Source organism: Coregonus clupeaformis, chromosome 10, assembly GCF_020615455.1.
Source record: "Coregonus clupeaformis isolate EN_2021a chromosome 10, ASM2061545v1, whole genome shotgun sequence".
In the NCBI taxonomy this organism is placed as follows: domain Eukaryota; kingdom Metazoa; phylum Chordata; class Actinopteri; order Salmoniformes; family Salmonidae; genus Coregonus; species Coregonus clupeaformis.
Window position 1 is genome coordinate 21,171,871 of NC_059201.1, and position 22,053 is coordinate 21,193,923.

A 22,053-nucleotide genomic window follows, 5' to 3' on the forward strand; every position below is an offset into this window, starting at 1 on the left:
ACACACACACACAACACACACACATTTGGTCTTATCATCATCTTGATATTTATTACAAATAATGTGACATTTGAGGTGACATTTTACTTAAAGTTGACAATGTTGCAAATGTTACACATAAACAGTATTATAAAGGTCAGTGTTTATTTTAGATTCATTCTTTGACGTGACAGTTCAGCTGTGGCACCAATGAGACTACACTCACATCTCTCCCTAGTAACTGGTGAGAACGCCATCGTCCATTTTTCTATTGGTTCAGATTTAGAAAATCAAACTTCACAAGGTTCAAGACTTTTCCAGACTGGTTTGTTTGGACAAGCTGGCTTTCTTTGTATGGTTGATGCACTCTCTCACTCTCCACTCAGTAGTTCATGTTTCCCTCTCTGTGTTCTGAGATGTGAAGTGGACCACTCACAGAGATTCACAGTAAAGATGGTCTCAAAGTCTGCTCTTTGGGGGCCTTTAACAATGAGGGAGTGTTTTATTTTCTGTCAAGTGATATCATACTATCACCTGTTAAATGTGCTGGATGCACATGCACTAGATGTATTTTCAACTGGCTGTGTCAGTACCTGTCATGTTATCTGCACGACTCAATACTATGTTAACCTACTGAGCTAAAGCCTATCCATGAGCTTTTGGAGCTAAGTCATCAGGTCTCAGCCAACCAGGTTTGATACTGGGTCAGTCACACTGGTGCTGTGACCCTGATCACAGAGTTGATTAACAGCTGCATGGGTTGTTATGGGATATGAGTAGGTCAAAGGGGGAGAAATGTTATAGAGAAGGTGGTTCAGTGAACTATACTACATGTCATTTATTTTATTTACAATTTATTCATTTCTGCAATAAATATAAAACAATACAATAGAATATAAATAATACAATATATATATGTATGTGTGTACATAATCTGGGAAGGAAGATTCTTAAAGCCTAAACAGAAATGTGAGTGATGGTGTCTACCTAGTTACAGCTGAGTAAGGATGAAACAAGTGACCTGATTGGTCATATTGTTCAGGAAGCTGCTTGCATTTAGAGAAAAATAGTTGATTCCCTCCAGTGAAGGTTCACACAAGTCAGAAGGTATCTCTACTGTATAGTCCTCCTGCATGCCTCTCTGTTGTCTGAACATGAAGAGCTCTGTGATTGTCCTCATCCTCTACTGTCAGGTGTATGCAGAAGCCAAAGGTAAGTAAATATTATTCAGTTGATGAGTGAAATAAAATATTATATTATATCACCAAAAACTTGCTTTCGAGAGCTTCTAATGTTTAAAATGGATCATGTTGACCACTGTGTGACTGAAATTAACACGAGTGAAACTCCTTGGTTATGAATATGACAAGTACTGCAACAGTATCACATTTATTCTACGGTGTATTAGACTCTGTGTCTGTTAACGATACTGTAAGTATAAGATGCAACTCTGTTGATGCAACAGCTTGTTACATGTTAGTGTTAGACCAGGGACTGGGTTAAAGGGTTAGGGCTAGGGTTAGTTAGTGGATAGTTAACAGTGTCTTGATAGTTAGTAAACCACCTGTAGTGGTCTATCCAAATAAATTATTACCACATTATTTGGACATTCATTCAAACATAGTAGGGCATAAAAGGATGTGTGTTCATGTTGGGAAAGCAGGAGAGGAATATGTCATTATTAAATAATGTACTTGTGGCTGCATATCACAATGCTATGCTTCCAGATGCACTGCAATATACTAACAAGTGTGTTTCATTTTTGTTTCTTTTCTCAGTTCTGCATATTGATTTACATATTACTGGATGCAGTGATTCAGATGGAGTGGATATGTATGGACTGGATGGTGAAGAGATGTGGTATGCAGACTTCAACAAAGGGAAGGGAGTGATATCACAGCCTCCATTTGCAGATCCATTTAGCTACGTCCCTGGAACTTATGAACAGGCTGTAGGTGCTCAGGGGGTATGCAAAGGAAACCTGGCCACATCTATAAAAGCTAACAAGAACCCACCAGAGACAATAGGTAAGAGAGCAAAAAGTAATCTAGAGTGAATGAATCAATAGAATTCAAGTAATAATATAGTAAACTCACTATAACCTCTCATATGTATCATCTGTGGTATAGAGCTCCAAATATGATCACTGTTAGACTTTGTATATTACTACAACACAAAAAGATAAAGCCTAATCAATGCTCCACTACACTTCTAGACTCATATCATGTGACCTAATGACAGATGTCAAATTGTTTTAGCCCAAAGCTATGACAACACAACAAGGAAGAATGGATGTGATATTAAATGTGTTCCCACAGCCCCTCCTCACAGCAGCATCTACCCCAGGGATGATGTGGAGCTGGGGGTGGAGAACACTCTCATCTGCCACGTCAGTGGGTTCTACCCTGCACCTGTCAGAGTCAGGTGGACCAGGAACAATCAGAATGTGACAGAGGGAGTGCGTATCAGCACTCCGTACCCCAACAGTGATTTCACCCTCAACCAGTTCTCCAGTCTGAGCTTCACCCCAGAGGAGGGAGACATCTATGGCTGTACCGTGGAGCACAAGGGCCTTACTGAGCCCCTGACACGGATTTGGGGTGAGAATTCCACGCAATTACATTACATTTAGCCTGCATTACTTTTTACTTCTTGTGAATACGTTAGTGTCACAATTTCATTTGCAATTGATAAAACTAGCTTGAAAGCATCAGTTCATCGCTTGATGTTCTTCCTCTGTGTCTCTGTGTGTGTGTGTGTGTGTGTGTGTGTGTGTGTGTGTGTGTGTGTGTGTGTGTGTGTGTGTGTGTGTGTGTGTGTGTGTGTGTGTGTGTGTGTGTGTGTGTGTGTGTGTGTGTGTGTGTGTGTGTGTGTGTGTGTGTGTGTGTGTGTGTGTCCACAGAACCTGAGGTGAGCCAGCCCAGTGTGGGTCCTGCAGTGTTCTGTGGAGTGGGTCTGACTCTGGGGCTGCTGGGAGTGGCTACCGGAACATTCTTCCTCATCAAAGGAAACCAGTGCAACTGAGACTACAGCTGTCAGAGCATCATGGCAAATCTGTATAAATATAGAGGACTTCGCTGTCATTTAAAGTATCTTTGTATTGTTAAAACTGTGTATATACTGTAGATGGCAAAGAGCGTTTTTAGCCTTTTTAGAATGTGAGGTTAAACTGTGCAGCTAATTTAGTTTAAGGAGGGGTTATGTATGTACCGTACATGAAATACACACGTGTACACACTGGAGATGTATCACTTGGCCCCTTCAAAGATAGAGCATAACGATAGTCTTATGTAGTATACATTTCAGCAGTCTATGCTAATTATTATTACTATCATTTTTTAAAAACTAATATAATTAAATTGACATAATTATATACAGTATGATATAATTACATATACTGTAAGTGCAATCAGCCAACAGGGATAAAACAATTTAAAAAGTAGGGGAGGTGTTATGTGGTTACTGTTGATCCTCGGGATCTCCGTAGGTCATGTTGCGAAGACCCTAGCTAAATAAATCATTTCTGATTATGCTAACTTGTTTGTCAGTCATCACTAATTACAGGCACCATTGAGTGCTTAGGGTTATGGTGTGTGTTACAAACTGCTGAAAGCCAAAGGACCCAACCTGGCCACCCTAATGAAGAAGCCAGAGGGAGGTAAGAAGCTATAGCTCCTCCTGCTAAGAAGATTGATTGGGGCAAGGGATTAGCTCCCCCAAATTGATGTATGCCTGGGGTACGAGTGTACCTCCAGCTTGAGTTATAGTTGGTGTTTGTGTTTCATTTTTCCCTTTGCAACCTTGTATGTTTTTATTAAAGCTTGCTTATTAGCCCTTAAACCCCTGGTCTTTGTCTTCAGTTCCACTGTCACACATGTGACACCTCCCCCACCTATGGGTGTGCCACAGCACATTCCATTGGGTCCATTGGATGTTTACAGAGAAACATACGCCCGCAACAGTTTGGAATTAATAAACTATAAACTAGCATTATGGGACTGAATGAAACTTCCGTGATGTGCATATTAAAACAATAACCGGGTCGTTCCACAAATGGAGTGCCTTTTATGTCTATGTGACATTGTGTGTACGTTTTGATAAAACACTCCATTTAACAGTTGGATCATATAGGCTACATCTATGCTCGAGATAAACTAAACCATGTTCAACATTTCTACACTACATTACCAAAAGTATGTGGATACCTGCTTGTTGAACACATCATTCCAAAATCATGGGTATTAATATGGAGTTGGTCCGCCCTTTGCTGCTATAACAGCCTCCACTCTTCTGGGAAGGCTTTCCACTAGATGTTGGAACATTGCTGCAGGGACTTGCTTCCATTCACCTACAAGAGCATTAGTGAGGTCGGGCACTGATGTTGGGCGATTAGGCCTGGCTTGCAGTCGGCGTTCCAATTTATCTCAAAGGTGTTCGATGTGGTTGAGGTCAGGGCTCTGTGCAGGCCAGTCAAGTTCTTCCACACCGATCTCGACAAACCATTTCTGTATGGATCTCGCTTTGTGCACAGGGGCATTGTCATGCTGAAACAGGAAAGGGCCTTCCCCAAACTGTTGCCACAAAGTTGGAAGTACAGAATCATCTAGAATGTCATTGTATGATGTAGTGTTAAGATTTCCCTTCACTGGAACTAAGGGGCCTAGTCCGAACCATGAAAAACAGCCCCAGACCATTATTCCTCCTCCACCAAACTTTACAGTTGGCACTATGCATTCGGGCAGGTAGTGTTCTACTGGCATCTGCCAAACCCACATTCGTCCGTCGGACTGCCAGATGGTGAAGCGTGATTCATCACTTCAGAGAACGCGTTTCCCCTGCTCCAGAGTCCAATGGCGGTGAGCTTTACACCACTCCAGCCGACACTTGGCATTGCGCATGGTTATCTTAGGTTTGTGTGTGGCTGCTCGGCCATGGAAACCCATTTCATGAAGCTCCCTACGAACAATTCTTGTGCTAATTCCAGAGGCACTTTGGAACTCGGTAGTGAGGGTTGTGCCAAGGACAGACGATTTTTACGCGCTGTGCGCTTCAGCACTCAGCGGTCCCATTCTGTGAGCTTGTATGGCCTATCACTTCGCGGCTGAGCCGTTGTTGCTCCTAGACATTTCCACTTCACAATAACAGCAATTACAGTTGACCGGGGCAGCTCTAGCAGGACAGAAATTTGACGAACTGACTTGTTGAAATGATGGCATCCTATGACGGTGCCACGTTGAAAGTCACTGAGCTCTTCAGTAAGGCCATTCTACTGACAATGTTTGTCAATGGAGATTGCATGGCGGTGTGCTTGATTTTATACACCTTTCAGCAACGGGTGTGGCTAAAATAGCCGAATCAACTAATTTGAAAGGGTGTCCACATACTTTTGTATATTTAGAAATATATATATATAGATACATTTAAATACATTTGTTGTTTTCTCTGAAAATCCCCATTTTGACATGTCCCATTTCTAGGAAGATGTTAACCCACCTAACCCAAAATGTCCCCAACTTTTCAGCATCATTGTAAAGCCCTAGTTATTGTGTTGCTTTGACAAAGTAATTCCTGAACATTATTGTACTTTTGACAAAAGTACACTATCCAAAAGGCACTCTCTATTCGTGGAATGACACAACCAAGTTCCACATTTTTTTTATCTGGTCACACAAAGCATTGCCTGCATAGCTCCACAAGGTGAAAATGAGAAAAAGACAGTCATGACAAAGCAACACTCATACTCTTAACTGACAATAACAGCCTACATTTTTGCATGCTTCCTTTGATAGAAAAAGCTCAAAACATATTATATATGGTGCAAAACTTGAGATAAAGCTATTAAAATATGGCTGTACATTTAGTTTTCTTAGGATGATGATGATATTTTAAATGTTGCATTTTATTGTTCAAACTTTTGGATTATGCGATTGTAAATATTACCATGAAATTCAGCGGTAACACTTCTGCTACCATATGCATTAATAAATAAACTTTAATTTATGCTGAACTGAGTAGCCAGATTCTCAGATTTTTTACAGAAGAAATCTGCAGACCTGCGTCCAGCAGCTCGAAAGGTTCCAAGATTTGGTGGTCATGTAGGGAGGACTGCAATCAAAGTTATGACTGACCTGTTTAAGGGATGTTTTACTGAATATAACATGTGCATTGTTTTCTACCCACAGTCAAATTCTTAGATAATGAAAAGTGTTTTATTCGCCCTTTAAACCTTTTGAAAAACTTTTTGAAACTTTATTTTACTTGACATTTATAAATACTGTAGTGAATTCCCACCACAAAGTGAGTTTATCAAATTCAAATCAAATGTTATTTGTCACATGCGCTGAATTCAACAGGTTGAGGCCTTACCCATGAAATGCTTATAAGCCCTTAATCAACAATTCAGAGTAAGAAAATAGTTTCTAAATAAACAACGTTTTAAAAAAAGTAACACAATAAAATAACAATAATGAGGCTATATACAGGGGGTACCTATACCAAGTCAATGTGCTTGGGTACAGGTTAGTCGAGGTAATTTAGGTAATATGTACATGTAGGTAGGGGTAAAGTGACTATACATAGATAATAAACAGCGAGTAGCAGCAGGGGGTCAATGCAAATAGTCCGGATGATTAACTGTTCAGCAGTCTTATGGCTTGGGGGTAGAAGCTGTTAAGAAGCCTTTTGGACCTAGATTTGACACTCCGGTACCAGTTACCGTGCGGTAGCAGAGAGAATACTCAATGACTTGAGTGGCTGGAGTCTTTGACAATTTTTAGGCCCTTCTGGTGTGATGTGTAGGGTGTTTGCCTTTCACCCCAGTGATCCAGGTTCACTTCCCTACCCCACCGTTCGCTACATTGGTGTCAGGGGGGATGGCAGCCTTGAGGCAGGATGTGTGAGGGGGTCGAAGCACAGGGATGTGCATTCCCTTTCGGAGCGGCCAGTGTAGAGGTCCTCGCAATATATTGTTTCATTAAAAGTGTTTTTAATTTTGTCAGGGTATTTGGACCTTTAGCCTAGGGATATTGAAAAGTTTGATACAATTGATTCAAATACAATTTAGCTACATAATATTACACATCTTCCTAGGGACATTTTATCCCTTCCTCATTTAAGGTGATCTTGTAGGGTCTGCCTGGTAACATGTGACGCTGTGTGTCTGCAGCAGAGGAGTAGCCCATTTCCTCAACAGTTCATTCCTTTCCCACTGAGCTGCTGTCTTTATTTCACTCTCACACTCAGCAGAGGAACATGTCGATGCTAATTGCCTTCTACATTTGCCTGACCCTGTTTTTGTCCATATTCGCTGGAACAGGTAAATTGAGAACAAAAAAAAGTTTGTTGCTCATGCTTAAAATCATGTCTGAGTTGTTGTTGTTGTTGTTGTTGTTGTTGTTGTTATTATTATTGTTATTATTATTATTGTTTGTATGTTCAACATTACCTGAAGGACTGATATTATAAGTAATTCTGCAATATTCAATCATTTGCAGAATCTTCAGAACCCTGAAATTGTTCTCTTGACTCTGACAGTGTAGGCCTAGGTGATGGTGATGGTGCAATACTTGCATTAAGTGTAAACCAGTGTGTTTGTAATGTCAAACATCAGCCACAAGTTAAATAATGCTTGTAGTCCTATAAGCCTAGTAAGCATTACCTTCCATAACAAAGCATCAATTAGCAACACAATGATATGGTTTTAAATCCTCATATTAAGCTTCTGTTTAAGCTTCACGTAGTTACACTGAATTAATAATCTGCCAACTAAACTATATTGTCAAACAAATTGTCAAAAGTGGAATAGGAATACAACATGGTTGGATAAAAATCGACCATCTTTTATGTAAATGAGGATACATTGTGACATGATTCCTTGTAAAAATTGAAAATAAAAAAGTGAATAAAATTGGCAGAATACTACATGCAACATCATAGTATAAGTAACTATATGGAATATTGATGGTCTCTTTTCATCTGAAAAAACAATTACCTGTGTTTATGTTTTCCTTTTAGATGGATATTTTGAACAGGTGGTGAGACAGTGCCGATTCACCTCAAAGGATCTGCATGGTATAGAGTTTATAGACTCTTATGTTTTCAACCAGGCTGAATATATCAGATTCAACAGCACTGTAGGAAAGTTTGTTGGATACACTGAGCATGGTGTGAAGAATGCAGAAGCATTCAACAGTGACGCTTCGTTACTGGCTCAAGAGCAAGGGGAGCTGGAGCGTTACTGTAAGACTAACGCTGCTATCGACTACAGTGCCATACTGGATAAGACAGGTGAGCAGGGCTCCTTAGCACCACTTACAGTCCTCTGACTGATCAAGTGAAGACAATTACTTGATTTTATTCAGGAGAATTGTTATATAGAGATCTGTCTGATGAAGATAATGGTATAGATTCAGGGATTCATAAAGATCTATCTAGCTAGACTAAAGGTAAAAGCTTAAACAGGATTTTCTATCTAAATTGAATGGATGAATAACATATTTTTTCTTGAATAGTTATATAGCTGCAACTATATTTAAAACATTGAGTATACTTCTAGTGCCTCTGAGTTGCATCCGAAAACAAACAGAATATTAATAGACAGAACATTTACAGTATGACTTTAGTCAGCTATGTATTGACAGTTCATTCCTAATCATCTACTGTATGTACTGTACATTCCAGCTAATCTATCTAATGAAGTCTCATTTCTAAAGCACAGCCTAGGTTCAATGATATCAAAACTATGGAATATATGTTGTACATCCAATCATAAATAGTGAACTATAATGACAAATATTTTGTTTCCTCCATTAGCTGAGCCCCATGTCAGACTGAGCTCAGTGACGCCCCCCAGTGGCAGACACCCTGCCATGCTGATGTGCAGCGCCTATGACTTCTACCCCAAACCAATCAGAGTGACCTGGCTGAGGGACGGACAAGAGGTGAAATCTGATGTGACCTCCACTGAGGAGCTGGCTAACGGGGACTGGTACTACCAGATCCACTCCAACCTGGAGTACACACCCAAGTCTGGAGAGAAGATCTCCTGTATGGTGGAGCACATCAGCCTCACTGAGCCCATGATGTATCACTGGGGTAAGGGGTGATAGTCGGGTAATGGGATATGAGTGGGGTAAGATTGATAGTGTGGGATAATGGGGTGTGAGTGGGGTAAGGGTGATAGTGTGTAATAATGGGGTGTGAGTGGGGTAATGGGGTGTGAATGGGGTAAGGGTGTGCGAGTGGTGTAATAGGGTGTGAGATGTGTAAGAGTGAGGTAAGACTGTGAGTGGGATAAGAGTGTGAGTGAGGTAAGAGTGTGAGTGAGGTAAGAGTGTGAGTGGGAAAGGGTGCTACACAGAGTATGCTGTGTGTGTTGTGTATTTAATAGAAATACTGTTATTGAATCACAGTAATATTGTTGATGAAATGATCCTTTCTCTTTGACAGACCCGTCCCTGCCTGAGTCTGAGAGGAATAAGATAGCGATCGGTGCGTCTGGTCTGGTGCTGGGAGCCATCTTAGCATTAGCAGGACTGATCTACTACAAGAAGAAGTCTTCTGGTGAGGGTCATCAGTGTGTAGAAAACATGTGGTCCTCTGTAGCTCAGCTGGTAGAGCACGGCGCTTGTAACGCCAAGGTAGTGGGTTCGATCCCCGGGACCACCCATACACAAAAATGTATGCACGCATGACTGTAAGTCGCTTTGGATAAAAGCGTCTGCTAAATGGCATATTATTATTATAAAACATACATACTGTATACACTCTGGAGAGGTCATAGAAGTTTCTAATAGCACAGTATCTTTATACAGCACATGTAAGGAATTATGAAAACTTGATGTAGTAGTGTATGTAACAGCATATGGGATGGTATCTCTATTCATTTACTGGAATAACATGATTATTATTCTCTCTCTCGCTCTTCCTTCTATAACAGGGGTGCTCTAGAAGCAAGGTGAGACTCCTATTCTGATAAATTACCAGTTACAATGGCTCATGTCAAAGATGTCATGATAATCATTTGATGTCTCACTAATAATACTTGTTTGCTATATTTTCAGCCTTGAAGGCACATTGCTGTATCTGCTGCAGAAATGGATCCAAAATGCGATTTTCTTGCTTGTTATGAATCAGTGTGCCTGACAAGACGTCTACTGCTGGAGTGTATAACTGAACATTAATCTATACTTTCTTAATTAAGCATATTTTTGGTAACATACTGTATATTATCCGTACTCCTTTCATAATCAATCCATTAACAACTTTAGGCTTGATAGTAATAAGACAAATAGTGCTATGAGAATCATGCAATCAACTGTTTATTAACTTAATAGATCTGATAGAAAACTGCTTTATCTGACCTACTATAACACCGTAAGTTCTTTTGAGTGGGAAGAATATACAACAGTCCACTGTGCTTGGGGTACTTTCCTCAGCTGTACTGTTCTGTGTCTTTTTCACTAACAAAATACAAACTTGTTCTTAATTAAAGGAGCAATATTTAAATGGTGAAAATATTGTGTGTGGTAATACTGAAGTTTTTAAACGCTGGTTGATGAGAATGGAAAATAGGTTCAGTCTTTGTTTAAACTTCTATATGTTTTAGACTAAATGTGACTCTGTACTGACATTACACACCTGGAAAGTAACCTCCTTGGTGTCACATTGATAACGTTTTTATATGATTGATTTCAGCTCCCTTCATTTGCGTGTTGCTCATTTGCTGCTCAATCATGGTTGTGGTTTCAGATCTTCTATATAACTGGGACATATTTTTGACATTCCTTTGATATGATACAAGCTTTTCAATAAACCATTATACATGTCATGATGCAGTGTCTCTGTTTACTAAGGTTGGGTTTGATGTTTTCTTGGTATCTGAGGCAAAATGACAGTGGCCTTGAACAAGTTGTATCTGTAACTCCCCTGTGGTTGTGGTTGGTGTGACATTCTTGTTCTGAATCCTAAATCGATCCCTATCCCCTACTCCCTAGGAACTCTTGTAGATCTGAAAGGATCAAGAAGGTTTAAACAATATGGTCACTACTTCACCTGCCTTCTGATAGGGTATCACAAACGACCACAGGGACCAGGATGATGTCATGAACACAGTACAAAGGTTATGTTGTAGACTGATGCTATTAGGCATAATGGATTACATTTGTTAGTTGCATTTCTCATAAGCTAATGCTCTTTACTACTATAGGCTACATTTCAATAATATACTAATCTAGTTATTGTACAAATTATTGGCATGTACAGTATATTGCATGTCAACTGTACATATACTGTGCACACCTCTATATTTAGTTTCTGTTTGAGGAACCGGACATGTTATTGTCTAGACACAAGACCTGTCCTAGAGAACACTGTCAGGGCTGAATGGGTTTAATCTGCTTTACTCTGTCCAACACAGGGTCAAGAGCCATTAGTCCAGAGTCTGCAGAGTGACTGAAGACAATTTCATGTGGTGACCCATCTAAAGGCTTTCAAATGTTCTTGTCATTTTCTAGATAAAAAAAATACATGTTTCTAGACACTTATGGTAAGTCTTGACCTACAGCCCAGTGAGAATGTCCTGTGAATCACCAAGGAACTCCTTAGTCCGGGAAACCCTGGCCTAGAACTTGCCATATCTTTACATATTACACACACACACAGAGAGAGGAATGAGGGCCATGTGTACCCATAAACTGCTATTTACAAGCTGCTTTTCTATATCCATTCTGATCATTTTAATACTACATACTGTATACACTCTGTATGGCTATGTAGGAGTGTACCATCGGATACTCAGTACTCTACATGGTATGCCCTAATACATTCACCTGTTGCTCTGTCTCTGACTCTGGAAACTATGAGACTTGCTGCCATGCTGTACCTCTATGACTTACTAAAGCTGTGTTTGTGTAACAGACTAGGTATGTTGGTTTACAGGTCTCAGACAAGTTGTTTACCTGTCTTATTAAATGCATAATTCAGTGAACTACCTCTGATACATTTGTCTGCATCCCTGTACAGATCAGGCAATATCTGTAAGGACAAATTAGTGAACTGATCATTCTACATTGGTATGCAATGTTTTTTAAGAAGAACACCTCTACTTGAACCTGAAAAGGGAACTTTCCTTGACAATGAGTGATGCATCCATACAGGATCTTCTTCTGCTTCTGCCATTGGCTCAACCGTGGATAATTTAAACTGAAAGGACTTGATTGTACATTTGTATGTATTATTTACATTTTTAAACATAACTTTATTTGCAGGTTCATTAAGTAAATCAGTTTATTAACCTTTAGTAAACAGAAAACGGTAGCTGAATCTGGGATGAGTACAGCATGTAGTAGGATTTGAAAATATCCCTATATAAAATCCCAATATAATCCTAATATGGTGAAAATATGTGTGGACCTTATAAGAAGGAAATGGACAAACATGTAGTTGTTGTCACGAACAGAAGAGGACCCAAGAGCGCAAGTTCAAATTCAGAGTTCTTTATTGAAGGTTTCAGGCGGGAAGAGGAGTCCCAGGGGTGTCAGGGGTTTTACAGGGTCCTCCTGTGGGTACCTGTGCTCCGGGGGTCACCAAATGTCCGGGGGTGTCCAGTCCAAGTGCTTAGTGTGTGTGTTCCCCAGTGATGGAGCGGCGTATCGGGCTGAGGGTGGTGAAACGTCTGGGCACGCTCATCTGGTGGTCGGAGACCTGGGGGAACACACACACACAACAGCAATATGAATGGCAGGCAGAAGTACAGATCAGGGCTGGGCAAATATCGTGGTGAGAGACAGAAGGCAGAAACGAGTTACCGGAGGGGCTGAAGATCGGAGAGTAGTCGAGGTCCAGAAGGCAGGTTGGGATAGACGAGGCAGTAGAACAAGGAGGCAGTCAAGAAAGGTTCGGTATCACAAACAGGAGTCAGAGCGCAGACAGGCAGGTTACTGGTCCGGGTTTGAAGACGATCTGACAGGGCTTGGCTGAAAAACAGGGCTTGATATACTGGGAGAGGTAGTGGGGAAATGCAGTTCAGCTGGCAGAGTAATTAGAACAGAGCAGGGCAGGTGGAGCTAGTTAGGCTGAGTAGAGAGAGGGAGGTGAGCAGAGTGGAAGATAATTGAATGCAATTAATGTTGCTACCAGGGAGAGAGAGTGCTCATGACAGGACCCCCCCTCCAAGGGACGGCCCCAGAAGTCCCAAGAACAACATCATGCCGGGAGGGTGGAGGGGAGCAGGCGGCGGGTCAGAACTCCTCCGAGCGGTCCGAGTGAATCTCCTCATCCTCAGAAGGAGCTGGAGGGTCACGGTCGGGAGACAGGACAGGCACTGAGACAGGAGCAGGGTCAGGCACAGGACAGGAAGCAGGGCGGGCCGGACGGCTAGGAACCCCTCTTGGACGGCCCCTACGGATTGCAGGCTGATCAGGATGTAGTCGGTGGAAGTCAGTGATAAGGGTCCGGTCCACTATCCTCCTGGCCGGGATCCAGGTCCTCTCCTCTGGACCATATCCCTCCCAATCAACGAGGTACTGGAGACCCCTACCCCTTCGCCTAGAGCGGAGCAGCCGCCGGACGGTGAAGACAGGACCGCCATCTACGAGGCGCGGAGGAGGTGGCGCCGGAGCTGCAGGGACCAGGGGACTTTCATGGACCGGCTTGACCTTGGAGACGTGGAAGGTGGGGTGGACCCGCATGGAAGCGGGCAACTGAAGTCGGACCGCCGTTGGACTGATGACTTTCTGCACAGGAAAAGGACCAATGAAGCGAGGGGCCAGCTTTCGTGATACAACCCGCAGCGGCAGATCCCGGGCAGACAGCCAGACCTTCTGACCAACCCGGTAAGTAGGTGCTGGGGTCCTCCGTCGGTTGGCACCGACGGCGTAGCTGGTTCCAGACTTCAGGAGCACAGTGCGAGCCTGGGCCCAGAGTGCGGCGGCAGCGGCGGGCATACGCAGAGCAGACGGACAGGTGGCATCCGCCTCCTGGCTGGCAAACAGTGGAGGTTGATACCCGTAGACACACTGAAAGGGGAGAGCCCGGTGGAGGAACTGGTGAGTGAATTATGGGCATATTCCACCCAGAGCAGGTGTTGAGCCCAGGCCCGGGGATTTTGGGAAGCCACACACCTCAGTGCCTTCTCCAGCTCCTGGTTCATGCGTTCAGTCTGGCCGTTTGACTGTGGGTGGAATCCAGACGATAGGCTGGCGGTGGCCCCAAGGAGATGACAGAACTCCTTCCAAAAGGTTGCTGAGAATTGCGGGCCCCGGTCTGACACTATATCCTGGGGTAGGCCATGGATACGAAACACATGTTCCAGGACCACCTGGGAGGTCTCTTTAGCAGAGGGTAGTTTGGGAAGGGGGCACGAAGTGGGTCATCTTACTAAAGCGGTCAACAATGGTAAGGATGACTGTGTGTCCGTCAGAGGGCGGAAGGCCCGTAACAAAGTCCAGTGAAACGTGGGACCAGGGCCTCTTGGGTATGAGTAGGGGTTGCAGCAACCCAGCAGGAGGCTGGTTGGGAGTCTTGTTTCGGTTACAAGTGGGACAAGCTCGGATGAATTCTCGGACATCCCGTCTCATTCCCCGCCACCAGAACCGCTGGCGGACCAGATGAAGGGTGCGAGTGATGCCGGGATGACAGGCCAGACGGGATTCGTGCCCCCACTGAATCACAGGTGACCTGAGATTAGCTGGAACAAACAGACGGTTGGGGGCGCTGGTGCTTGGACCTGGCTGGTCCCGAAGAGCTTCCATGACCTGCTTCTCGATCTCCCAGGTGAGGGCCGCTACGACCAAGTGGCTGGGAAGAATGGGAGCTGTCATGGCGGTGGTCTCGTCCTTCTGAAACATCCGGGAAAGAGCATCAGGTTTGATGTTGCGAGATCCCGGGCGGTAGGAGAGCGTGAAATTGAAGCGCGTAAAGAACAGAGACCACCGCTGTTGACGGGAGTTCAGCCTCCTGGCTGTTTGGATATACTCCAGGTTCTTGTGGTCTGTCCACACTACGAATGGTTCCTTTGACCCCTCTAACCAGTGCCGCCATTCTTCAAGGGCGAGCTTGACAGCCAACAGCTCGCGGTTCCCAATGTCGTAGTTGCATTCGGCAGGGGTTAGCCGACGGGAGTAGAAGGCACAGGGGTGCATCTTGCCATCCTCAGCTGCTCTTTGAGAAAGCACTGCACCCACTCCCACGTCCGAAGCATCTACCTCCACCACAAACTGCCTTGCTGCATCTGGCATCTGGAGGATGGGAGCAGAAGTGAAACATGTCTTGAGGATATTGAAGGCCTTATCAGCAGCTGATGTCCATTGGTACGGTTGTTTAGTGCTGGTTAGCGCCGTGAGGGGTGCAGCCACTGTGCTATAGTTTCTGATGAATCTCCTATAAAAGTTGGCAAAGCCCAGGAACTGTTGCAACTTCTTCCGAGACTCAGGAACTGGCCAGGAAGTGACAGCCGACACCTTCGTGAGATCCATCTGAATGCTGCCCTCGGTCACCACATACCCCAGGAATGAAACGGTCTTGGCATGGAACTCGCACTTCTCTGCCTTCACGAAAAGAGAGTTCTCCAGCAGGCGGCGCAGGACCAACCGGACGTGGTGCGTGTGTTCTGACAGAGTCTTTGAGAATATTAAAATATCGTCAAGGTACACAAATACGAACGTATTTAGCATGTCCCTGAGGATATCATTCACTAGGGCTTGAAAAACTGCTGGGGCATTGGTGAGGCCGAAGGGCATGACGAGATATTCATAGTGGCCGGTTGGTGTGTTGAACGCTGTCTTCCATTCGTCTCCCTCCCTCATCCGCACCAGATGGTAGGCATTGCGAAGGTCCAGCTTAGTGAATACAGTGGCTCCCTGCAGCAGTTCGAAGGCAGACGAAAGTAAGGGCAGTGGGTAGCGATTCTTAACCGTGATGTCGTTCAGACCCCGGTAATCTATGCATGGACGAAGAGAACCGTCCTTCTTGCCGACAAAGAAGAATCCCGCTCCTGCGGGGGAAGACGACGGTCTAATTATCCCGGAGGCAAGAGAGTCATTAATGTAGTCCTCCATGGCCTTTCTTTCCGGGGCTGACAGTGAATACAGACGACCCTTGGGAGGTGCTGTGCCAGGCAGGAGATCAATCGCGCAGTCATAGGGTCTGTGTGGGGGGTAGAGATGTCGCCTTGGATTTGTTGAACACCTCTTTCAGGCTGTGGTAACAGGCCGGAACATTGGATATGTCGGAGGTAGCGCTAGATCCTTCCCGGTGAACGGGCAGGGTGGCCCCCCTTAAACAGGTCTGGTGACAACTCCTTCCCCACTCACGGACTGTTCCTGTCTCCCAGTCGATGTGGGGGGTTGTGCTGACGGAGCCACGGGTATCCAAGAATGAGTGGTTGGCCAGGTGAGTGTAGGAGGTGAAACTGGATGGACTCCTGGTGGTTTCCTGACAGCAGGATTGTCACAGGGGCGGAGATATGAGTGACAGTGCCAAGATGATGCCCATCCAGGGCTCGTGCAGGAATGGGTTGTGTCAGTTGATGATGGTTCACGCCCAGTTGCTGTGCAAGCTCAGGGTCCATGATGTTTGCTTCGGCTCCGGAATCCACAAGGGCGGCCAATGTATGAGTCTTGTCAGAAAGCTGAAGGCGGAGATGAAGCAGGGTCTTTCGGATGGAGGGGAGACTGAAGGCTTGTTGAGCTCACCCGGATCTCCCCTACACCTGGTGAGCTGCGGCTTTTGCCGGACAAGTAGCGACACGGTGATTCTCGCCACCACAGTAGAGGCAAAGGTTGGAGCTTAGACGGCGCCCGACGCTCCTCGGGAGTCAGAGAGGCACGGCCAATCTCCATGGGCTCAGGCTGATTGAGTTGGCTATGGGACTTGACAGGCAGGGGCTGGACAGAAGCGGTATCGACCCGAGTACGGATGGCAGGTTGACTGAGACGGCCCTTCTCCCTCCTCCGGGTCTGTATACGGCGGTCAATGCGAACGGCAAGGTCAATGGCGGCATCAAGCGTTGAGGGCGGGTCATGGGAAACAAGCTCGTCTTTGATATAGTCCGCCAGGCTATGGAGGAAGGCTTGCACCAGTGCCTCTGGGTTAAACGAGCTTTGACTGGCCAGGGTACGAAAGTCAATGGAGAAGTCTGCCACTGTCCGATTGCCCTGACGGATGGTGAGCAGAGCTTGTGACGCTTCGGCTGTTGGCGAGCCTAGGTCAAAGACCTTTAACATCTCCTCCTCAAAGGCACTGAAGGAGGCACAGGCTGGGGTTTGCCGGTCGAATTCCGCCGTACCCCACAACCGAGCTCGACCGGTGAGATGTGTGATGACATACCCCACCTTGGCTCCCTCTGTTGAGAAAGTCCTGGGCTGTAGTGCAAACTGGATTCGGCAGCTGCTCAAGAATGGTCTTACTTGCTTCTGGTTGCCATCAAAACGTTCCGGGTTCCCAATCTTTGGTTCAGGAGCGTGGGGATCTGGTGGCAGCACTGCCGGGCCTGCAGCATTGGGACCTCCAGCGGAGGGATGAAGGAGTATCGGTGGTACAGGAACAAAAGGACCAGGGGGTGCAGGTGGAGTAGCCGGGTTTGAGAGTAGTTGCAGGGCTTGGGCTAGCTGTTGTTGCTGCAGTTGGAACTGTTGTTGCTGCTGGTTGAATAGCTGGAGAAGGGAAGCGATGTCGCCAGCCATCCGATTTATGTCTCCCTCAGAGCGTTCCAGTCGCTGTAGGGCAGTCCTCTCTGGCTCTTCTTCCATCGTGGTCAGGGAGTGCGCTGGGTCCATGATGGTCAGATCGTTCTGTCACGAACAGAAGAGGACCCAAGAGCGCAAGTTCAAATTCAGAGTTCTTTATTGAAGGTTTCAGGCGGGAAGAGGAGTCCCAGGGGTGTCAGGGGTTTTACAGGGTCCTCCTGTGGGTACCTGTGCTCCGGGGGTCACCAAATGTCCGGGGGTGTCCAGTCCAAGTGCTTAGTGTGTGTGTTCCCCAGTGATGGAGCGGCGTATCGGGCTGAGGGTGGTGAAACGTCTGGGCACGCTCATCTGGTGGTCGGAGACCTGGGGGAACACACACACACAACAGCAATATGAATGGCAGGCAGAAGTACAGATCAGGGCTGGGCAAATATCGTGGTGAGAGACAGAAGGCAGAAACGAGTTACCGGAGGGGCTGAAGATCGGAGAGTAGTCGAGGTCCAGAAGGCAGGTTGGGATAGACGAGGCAGTAGAACAAGGAGGCAGTCAAGAAAGGTTCGGTATCACAAACAGGAGTCAGAGCGCAGACAGGCAGGTTACTGGTCCGGGTTTGAAGACGATCTGACAGGGCTTGGCTGAAAAACAGGGCTTGATATACTGGGAGAGGTAGTGGGGAAATGCAGTTCAGCTGGCAGAGTAATTAGAACAGAGCAGGGCAGGTGGAGCTAGTTAGGCTGAGTAGAGAGAGGGAGGTGAGCAGAGTGGAAGATAATTGAATGCAATTAATGTTGCTACCAGGGAGAGAGAGTGCTCATGACAGTTGTAATGGACCCTTGTGTCCATCATGAGGAGACTGTGGTCCTCCTACCTCAGCCTCAGTGTTAACTGTATTTCATTCACTCACACTAGGATAACACCTCTCCCTGGCAACAGCTGATACTTTGAGAAAAACAATCCATTTTGTTTTCCTATTGGCTAATATGTAACAACTGAACTGAAACAGAAGGGTGATGGGACTTTCCAAACCATGGCCTTTGAATAGGGGAAGTGTAAACAACCAGGTCTCTAGTCTGAAGCCAGGGTGAGGGTTGGAATGAGGAAGAGGTGACCACTGAGCAGAGTAGAGAAGAGAAACAAGAGATGAAACTCTATCCCAGGGTTTTCAGTAGACTGAGGACGGTTTTCCTTTAACCTTTCATATTTATTTTGATCCTGACAAACTCCCCAGTCCTTGCCTGTGACAAGTATACCCATAACACAATGTGGCTCAGTAGCTCAGTTGGTAGAGCATGGAACTTACAATGTCAGGATAGTGGGTTTTAATCCCCGGGCCCACCCATACATAAAATGTATGCACGCATGACTGCAAGTCGCTTTGGATATACAGTGGGGGAAAAAAGTATTTAGTCAGCCACCAATTGTGCATGTTCTCCCACTTAAAGAGATGAGAGAGGCCTGTAATTTTCATCATAGGTACACGTCAACTATGACAGACAAAATGAGGAAAAAAAATCCAGAAAATCACATTGTAGGATTTTTTATGAATTTATTTGCAAATTATGGTGGAAAATAAGTATTTGGTCAATAACAAAAGTTTCTCAATACTTTGTTATATACCTTTTGTTGGCAATGACACAGGTCAAACGTTTTTTGTAAGTCTTCACAAGGTTTTCACACACTGTTGCTGGTATTTTGGCCCATTCCTCCATGCAGATCTCCTCTAGAGTAGTGATGTTTTGAGGCTGTCGCTGGGCAACACAGACTTTCAACTCCCTCCAAAGATTTTCTATGGGGTTGAGATCTGGAGACTAGCTAGGCCACTCCAGGACCTTGAAATGCTTCTTACGAAGCCACTCCTTCGTTGCCCGGGCGGTGGGTTTGGGATCATTGTCATGCTGAAAGACCCAGCCACGTTTCATCTTCAATGCCCTTGCTGATGGAAGGAGGTTTTCACTCAAAATCTCACGATACATGGCCCCATTCATTCTTTCCTTTACACGGATCAGTCGTCCTGGTCCCTTTGCAGAAAAACAGCCCCAAAGCATGATGTTTCCACCCCCATGCTTCACAGTAGGTATGGTGTTCTTTGGATGCAACTCAGCATTCTTTGTCCTCCAAACACGATGAGTTGAGTTTTTACCAAAAAGTTATATTTTGGTTTCATCTGACCATATGACATTCTCCCAATGATCTTCTGGATCATCCAAATGCACTCTAGCAAACTTCAGACGGGCCTGGACATGTACTGGCTTAAGCAGGGGGAAACGTCTTGCACTGCAGGATTTGAGTCCCTAGCGGCGTAGTGTGTTACTGATGGTAGGCTTTGTTACTTTGGTCCCAGCTCTCTGCAGGTCATTCACTAGGTCCCCCCGTGTGGTTCTGGGATATTTGCTCACCGTTCTTGTGATCATTTTGACCCCACGGGGTGAGATCTTGCGTGGAGCCCCAGATCGAGGGAGATTATCAGTGGTCTTGTATGTCTTCCATTTCCTAATAATTGCTCCCACAGTTGATTTCTTCAAACCAAGCTGCTTACCTATTGCAGATTCAGTCTTCCCAGCCTGGTGCAGGTCTACAATTTTGTTTCTGGTGTCCTTTGACAGCTCTTTGGTCTTGGCCATAGTGGAGTTTGGAGTGTGACTGTTTGAGGTTGTGGACAGGTGTCTTTTATACTGATAACAAGCTCAAACAGGTGCCATTAATACCGGTAACGAGTGGAGGACAGAGGAGCCTCTTAAAGAAGAAGTTACAGGTCTGTGAGAGCCAGAAATCTTGCTTGTTTGTAGGTGACCAAATACTTATTTTCCACCATAATTTGCAAATAAATTCATAAAAAATCCTACAATGTGATTTTCTGGATTTTTTTTTCTCAATTTGTCTGTCATAGTTGATGTGTACCTATGATGAAAATTACAGGCCTGTCTCATCTTTTTAAGTGGGAGAACTTGCACAATTGGTGGCTGACTAAATACTTTTTTTTCCCCACTGTATGCTAAATGGTATATATTATATATTACAATACTTTAATTTAGGCACAACACTTTATTTCCATGCCGTGTTGTCTTGCAGTGTAGCCTTGTAGCAAACTGAATGGATGATCTGGAGTGTATTTTTTAAACACAGGCTTCCTTCTTTCACTTTGTCATACAGGCCAGTAATGTGGAGTGAATGCAATGTGGTTGATCCTCTGTATTTTCAAGTATTAATGGTAGCAGCATCATGTTTTGGGTATGTGTGTCACTGGGAAGGACTGGGGAGTTTGTCAGTATCAAAATAAATATGAAAGGAGCAAATCCCACGTAAAAAGTTATAGGAAAACCCGCCGTAATCTTCTGAAATCCTCAACCTGAAAGAGAGTTTTATTTTACAGCGGGACAATTACACAAATGTTAATGCCAAAGACACCAGAATAGCTTTCCAAGAGGTGTTGAGTGTTCCTTAATGGTCCAGTCTCAGTCCTGACTTAAAACTGATTGAAAATCAAGATTTGAATATTGCTGTCCATCAATTATTCCCAAACAAATTTACTGAGCTTAAGCAATTTTGACAAAAACAATGGATACACTGTATGTTGCTGTAATGATATATGTTGACTTTTTTAATTATTTGATTTTACTTATATAGTGTTTTTCTAGAGACCCAAACCACTTTACATAGTTAGAGGGAAACTCACTTCATCCACCACCAATGTGTAGCACTCACTTGGCGGATACATGGCAACCAATTTGAGCCAGAACGCTCATCACACATTAGCTATCAGGTGGAGAGGTGAGGAGTGATATGTGCCAATTAGGAATGAGAGTTGTGTAAGGTTAGTAGAATCTTATTCAAAATGATTCACAGCTGTAATGGTTGCCAAAGGTGCGACCGGGAGACTCATGGGCGGCGCACAATTGGCCCAGCGTCGTCCAGGGTAGGGGAGGGAATGGCCGGCAGGGATGTAGCTCAGTTGATAGAATTGATAGGGTTGTGGGTTCGATTCCCACGGGGGGCTAGTATAAAAAAAATATGTATTCACTAACTGTAAGTCGCTCTGGATAAGAGCGTCTGCTAAATGACTAAAATTTAAATGTAATTAACTGGGGTGTGAAGACATTAATACATCTTCATTTTTCTTATTTTATTAATTCTGAACATTTACTATAATTTTTCTTTCACTTTGAAAGTGGAGTAGGTTGTGTAGATCTGTAGGAAAGAAATCTAATTTAATTCCTTTTTTATTGAATTTGAAGACAGCAAAATGTGAAGGCTGTGCAAGGGATGTGTAGACTTTCACTAGAGACTGTACATTCCCATTTTGTGAACCTCTGGTGTTTCCTCTATGCAGGGTTTGTATTGCAAATTATGTATTGGGTATGTATGTATGTACAGTATGTATGTATGTATGTAT

At 44.5% G+C, this 22,053-nt stretch overlaps 2 protein-coding genes across 2 annotated transcripts; both read left to right on the forward strand.

Annotated features, from left to right (window-relative positions):
• Positions 1–1,055: 1,055 nt before the first annotated feature.
• Positions 1,056–3,819, forward strand: LOC121575337 (H-2 class II histocompatibility antigen, A-U alpha chain). The gene is made up of 4 exons (XM_041888340.2): positions 1,056–1,191; positions 1,758–2,006; positions 2,298–2,579; positions 2,882–3,819. Exons 1-4 carry the CDS (start codon positions 1,113–1,115, stop codon positions 3,001–3,003), a joined length of 732 nt encoding a protein of 243 aa, XP_041744274.2. The 5' UTR covers positions 1,056–1,112; the 3' UTR covers positions 3,004–3,819.
• A 3,364-nt stretch (positions 3,820–7,183) lies between these two features.
• On the forward strand, positions 7,184–10,807 carry LOC121575336 (DLA class II histocompatibility antigen, DR-1 beta chain). Its single transcript, XM_045222882.1, has 6 exons — positions 7,184–7,294; positions 7,993–8,265; positions 8,791–9,072; positions 9,427–9,540; positions 9,917–9,934; positions 10,041–10,807. Exons 1-5 carry the CDS (start codon positions 7,231–7,233, stop codon positions 9,925–9,927), a joined length of 744 nt encoding a protein of 247 aa, XP_045078817.1. The 5' UTR covers positions 7,184–7,230; the 3' UTR covers positions 9,928–9,934; positions 10,041–10,807.
• Positions 10,808–22,053: the final 11,246 nt, after the last annotated feature.

Bases quoted from the DNA above. Each gene is read 5' to 3' on its own strand.
- LOC121575337 (XM_041888340.2), top strand. From the start codon at position 1,113: ATGCCTCTCTGTTGTCTGAACATGAAGAGCTCTGTGATTGTCCTCATC. The intron at 1,192-1,757 runs GTAAGTAAATAT...TTCTTTTCTCAG, and splicing joins GGTGTATGCAGAAGCCAAAG to TTCTGCATATTGATTTACAT. The intron at 2,580-2,881 runs GTGAGAATTCCA...GTGTGTCCACAG, and splicing joins GCCCCTGACACGGATTTGGG to AACCTGAGGTGAGCCAGCCC.
- LOC121575336 (XM_045222882.1), top strand. From the start codon at position 7,231: ATGTCGATGCTAATTGCCTTCTACATTTGCCTGACCCTGTTTTTGTCC. The intron at 7,295-7,992 runs GTAAATTGAGAA...TTTTCCTTTTAG, and splicing joins GTCCATATTCGCTGGAACAG to ATGGATATTTTGAACAGGTG. The intron at 9,073-9,426 runs GTAAGGGGTGAT...TCTCTTTGACAG, and splicing joins GCCCATGATGTATCACTGGG to ACCCGTCCCTGCCTGAGTCT.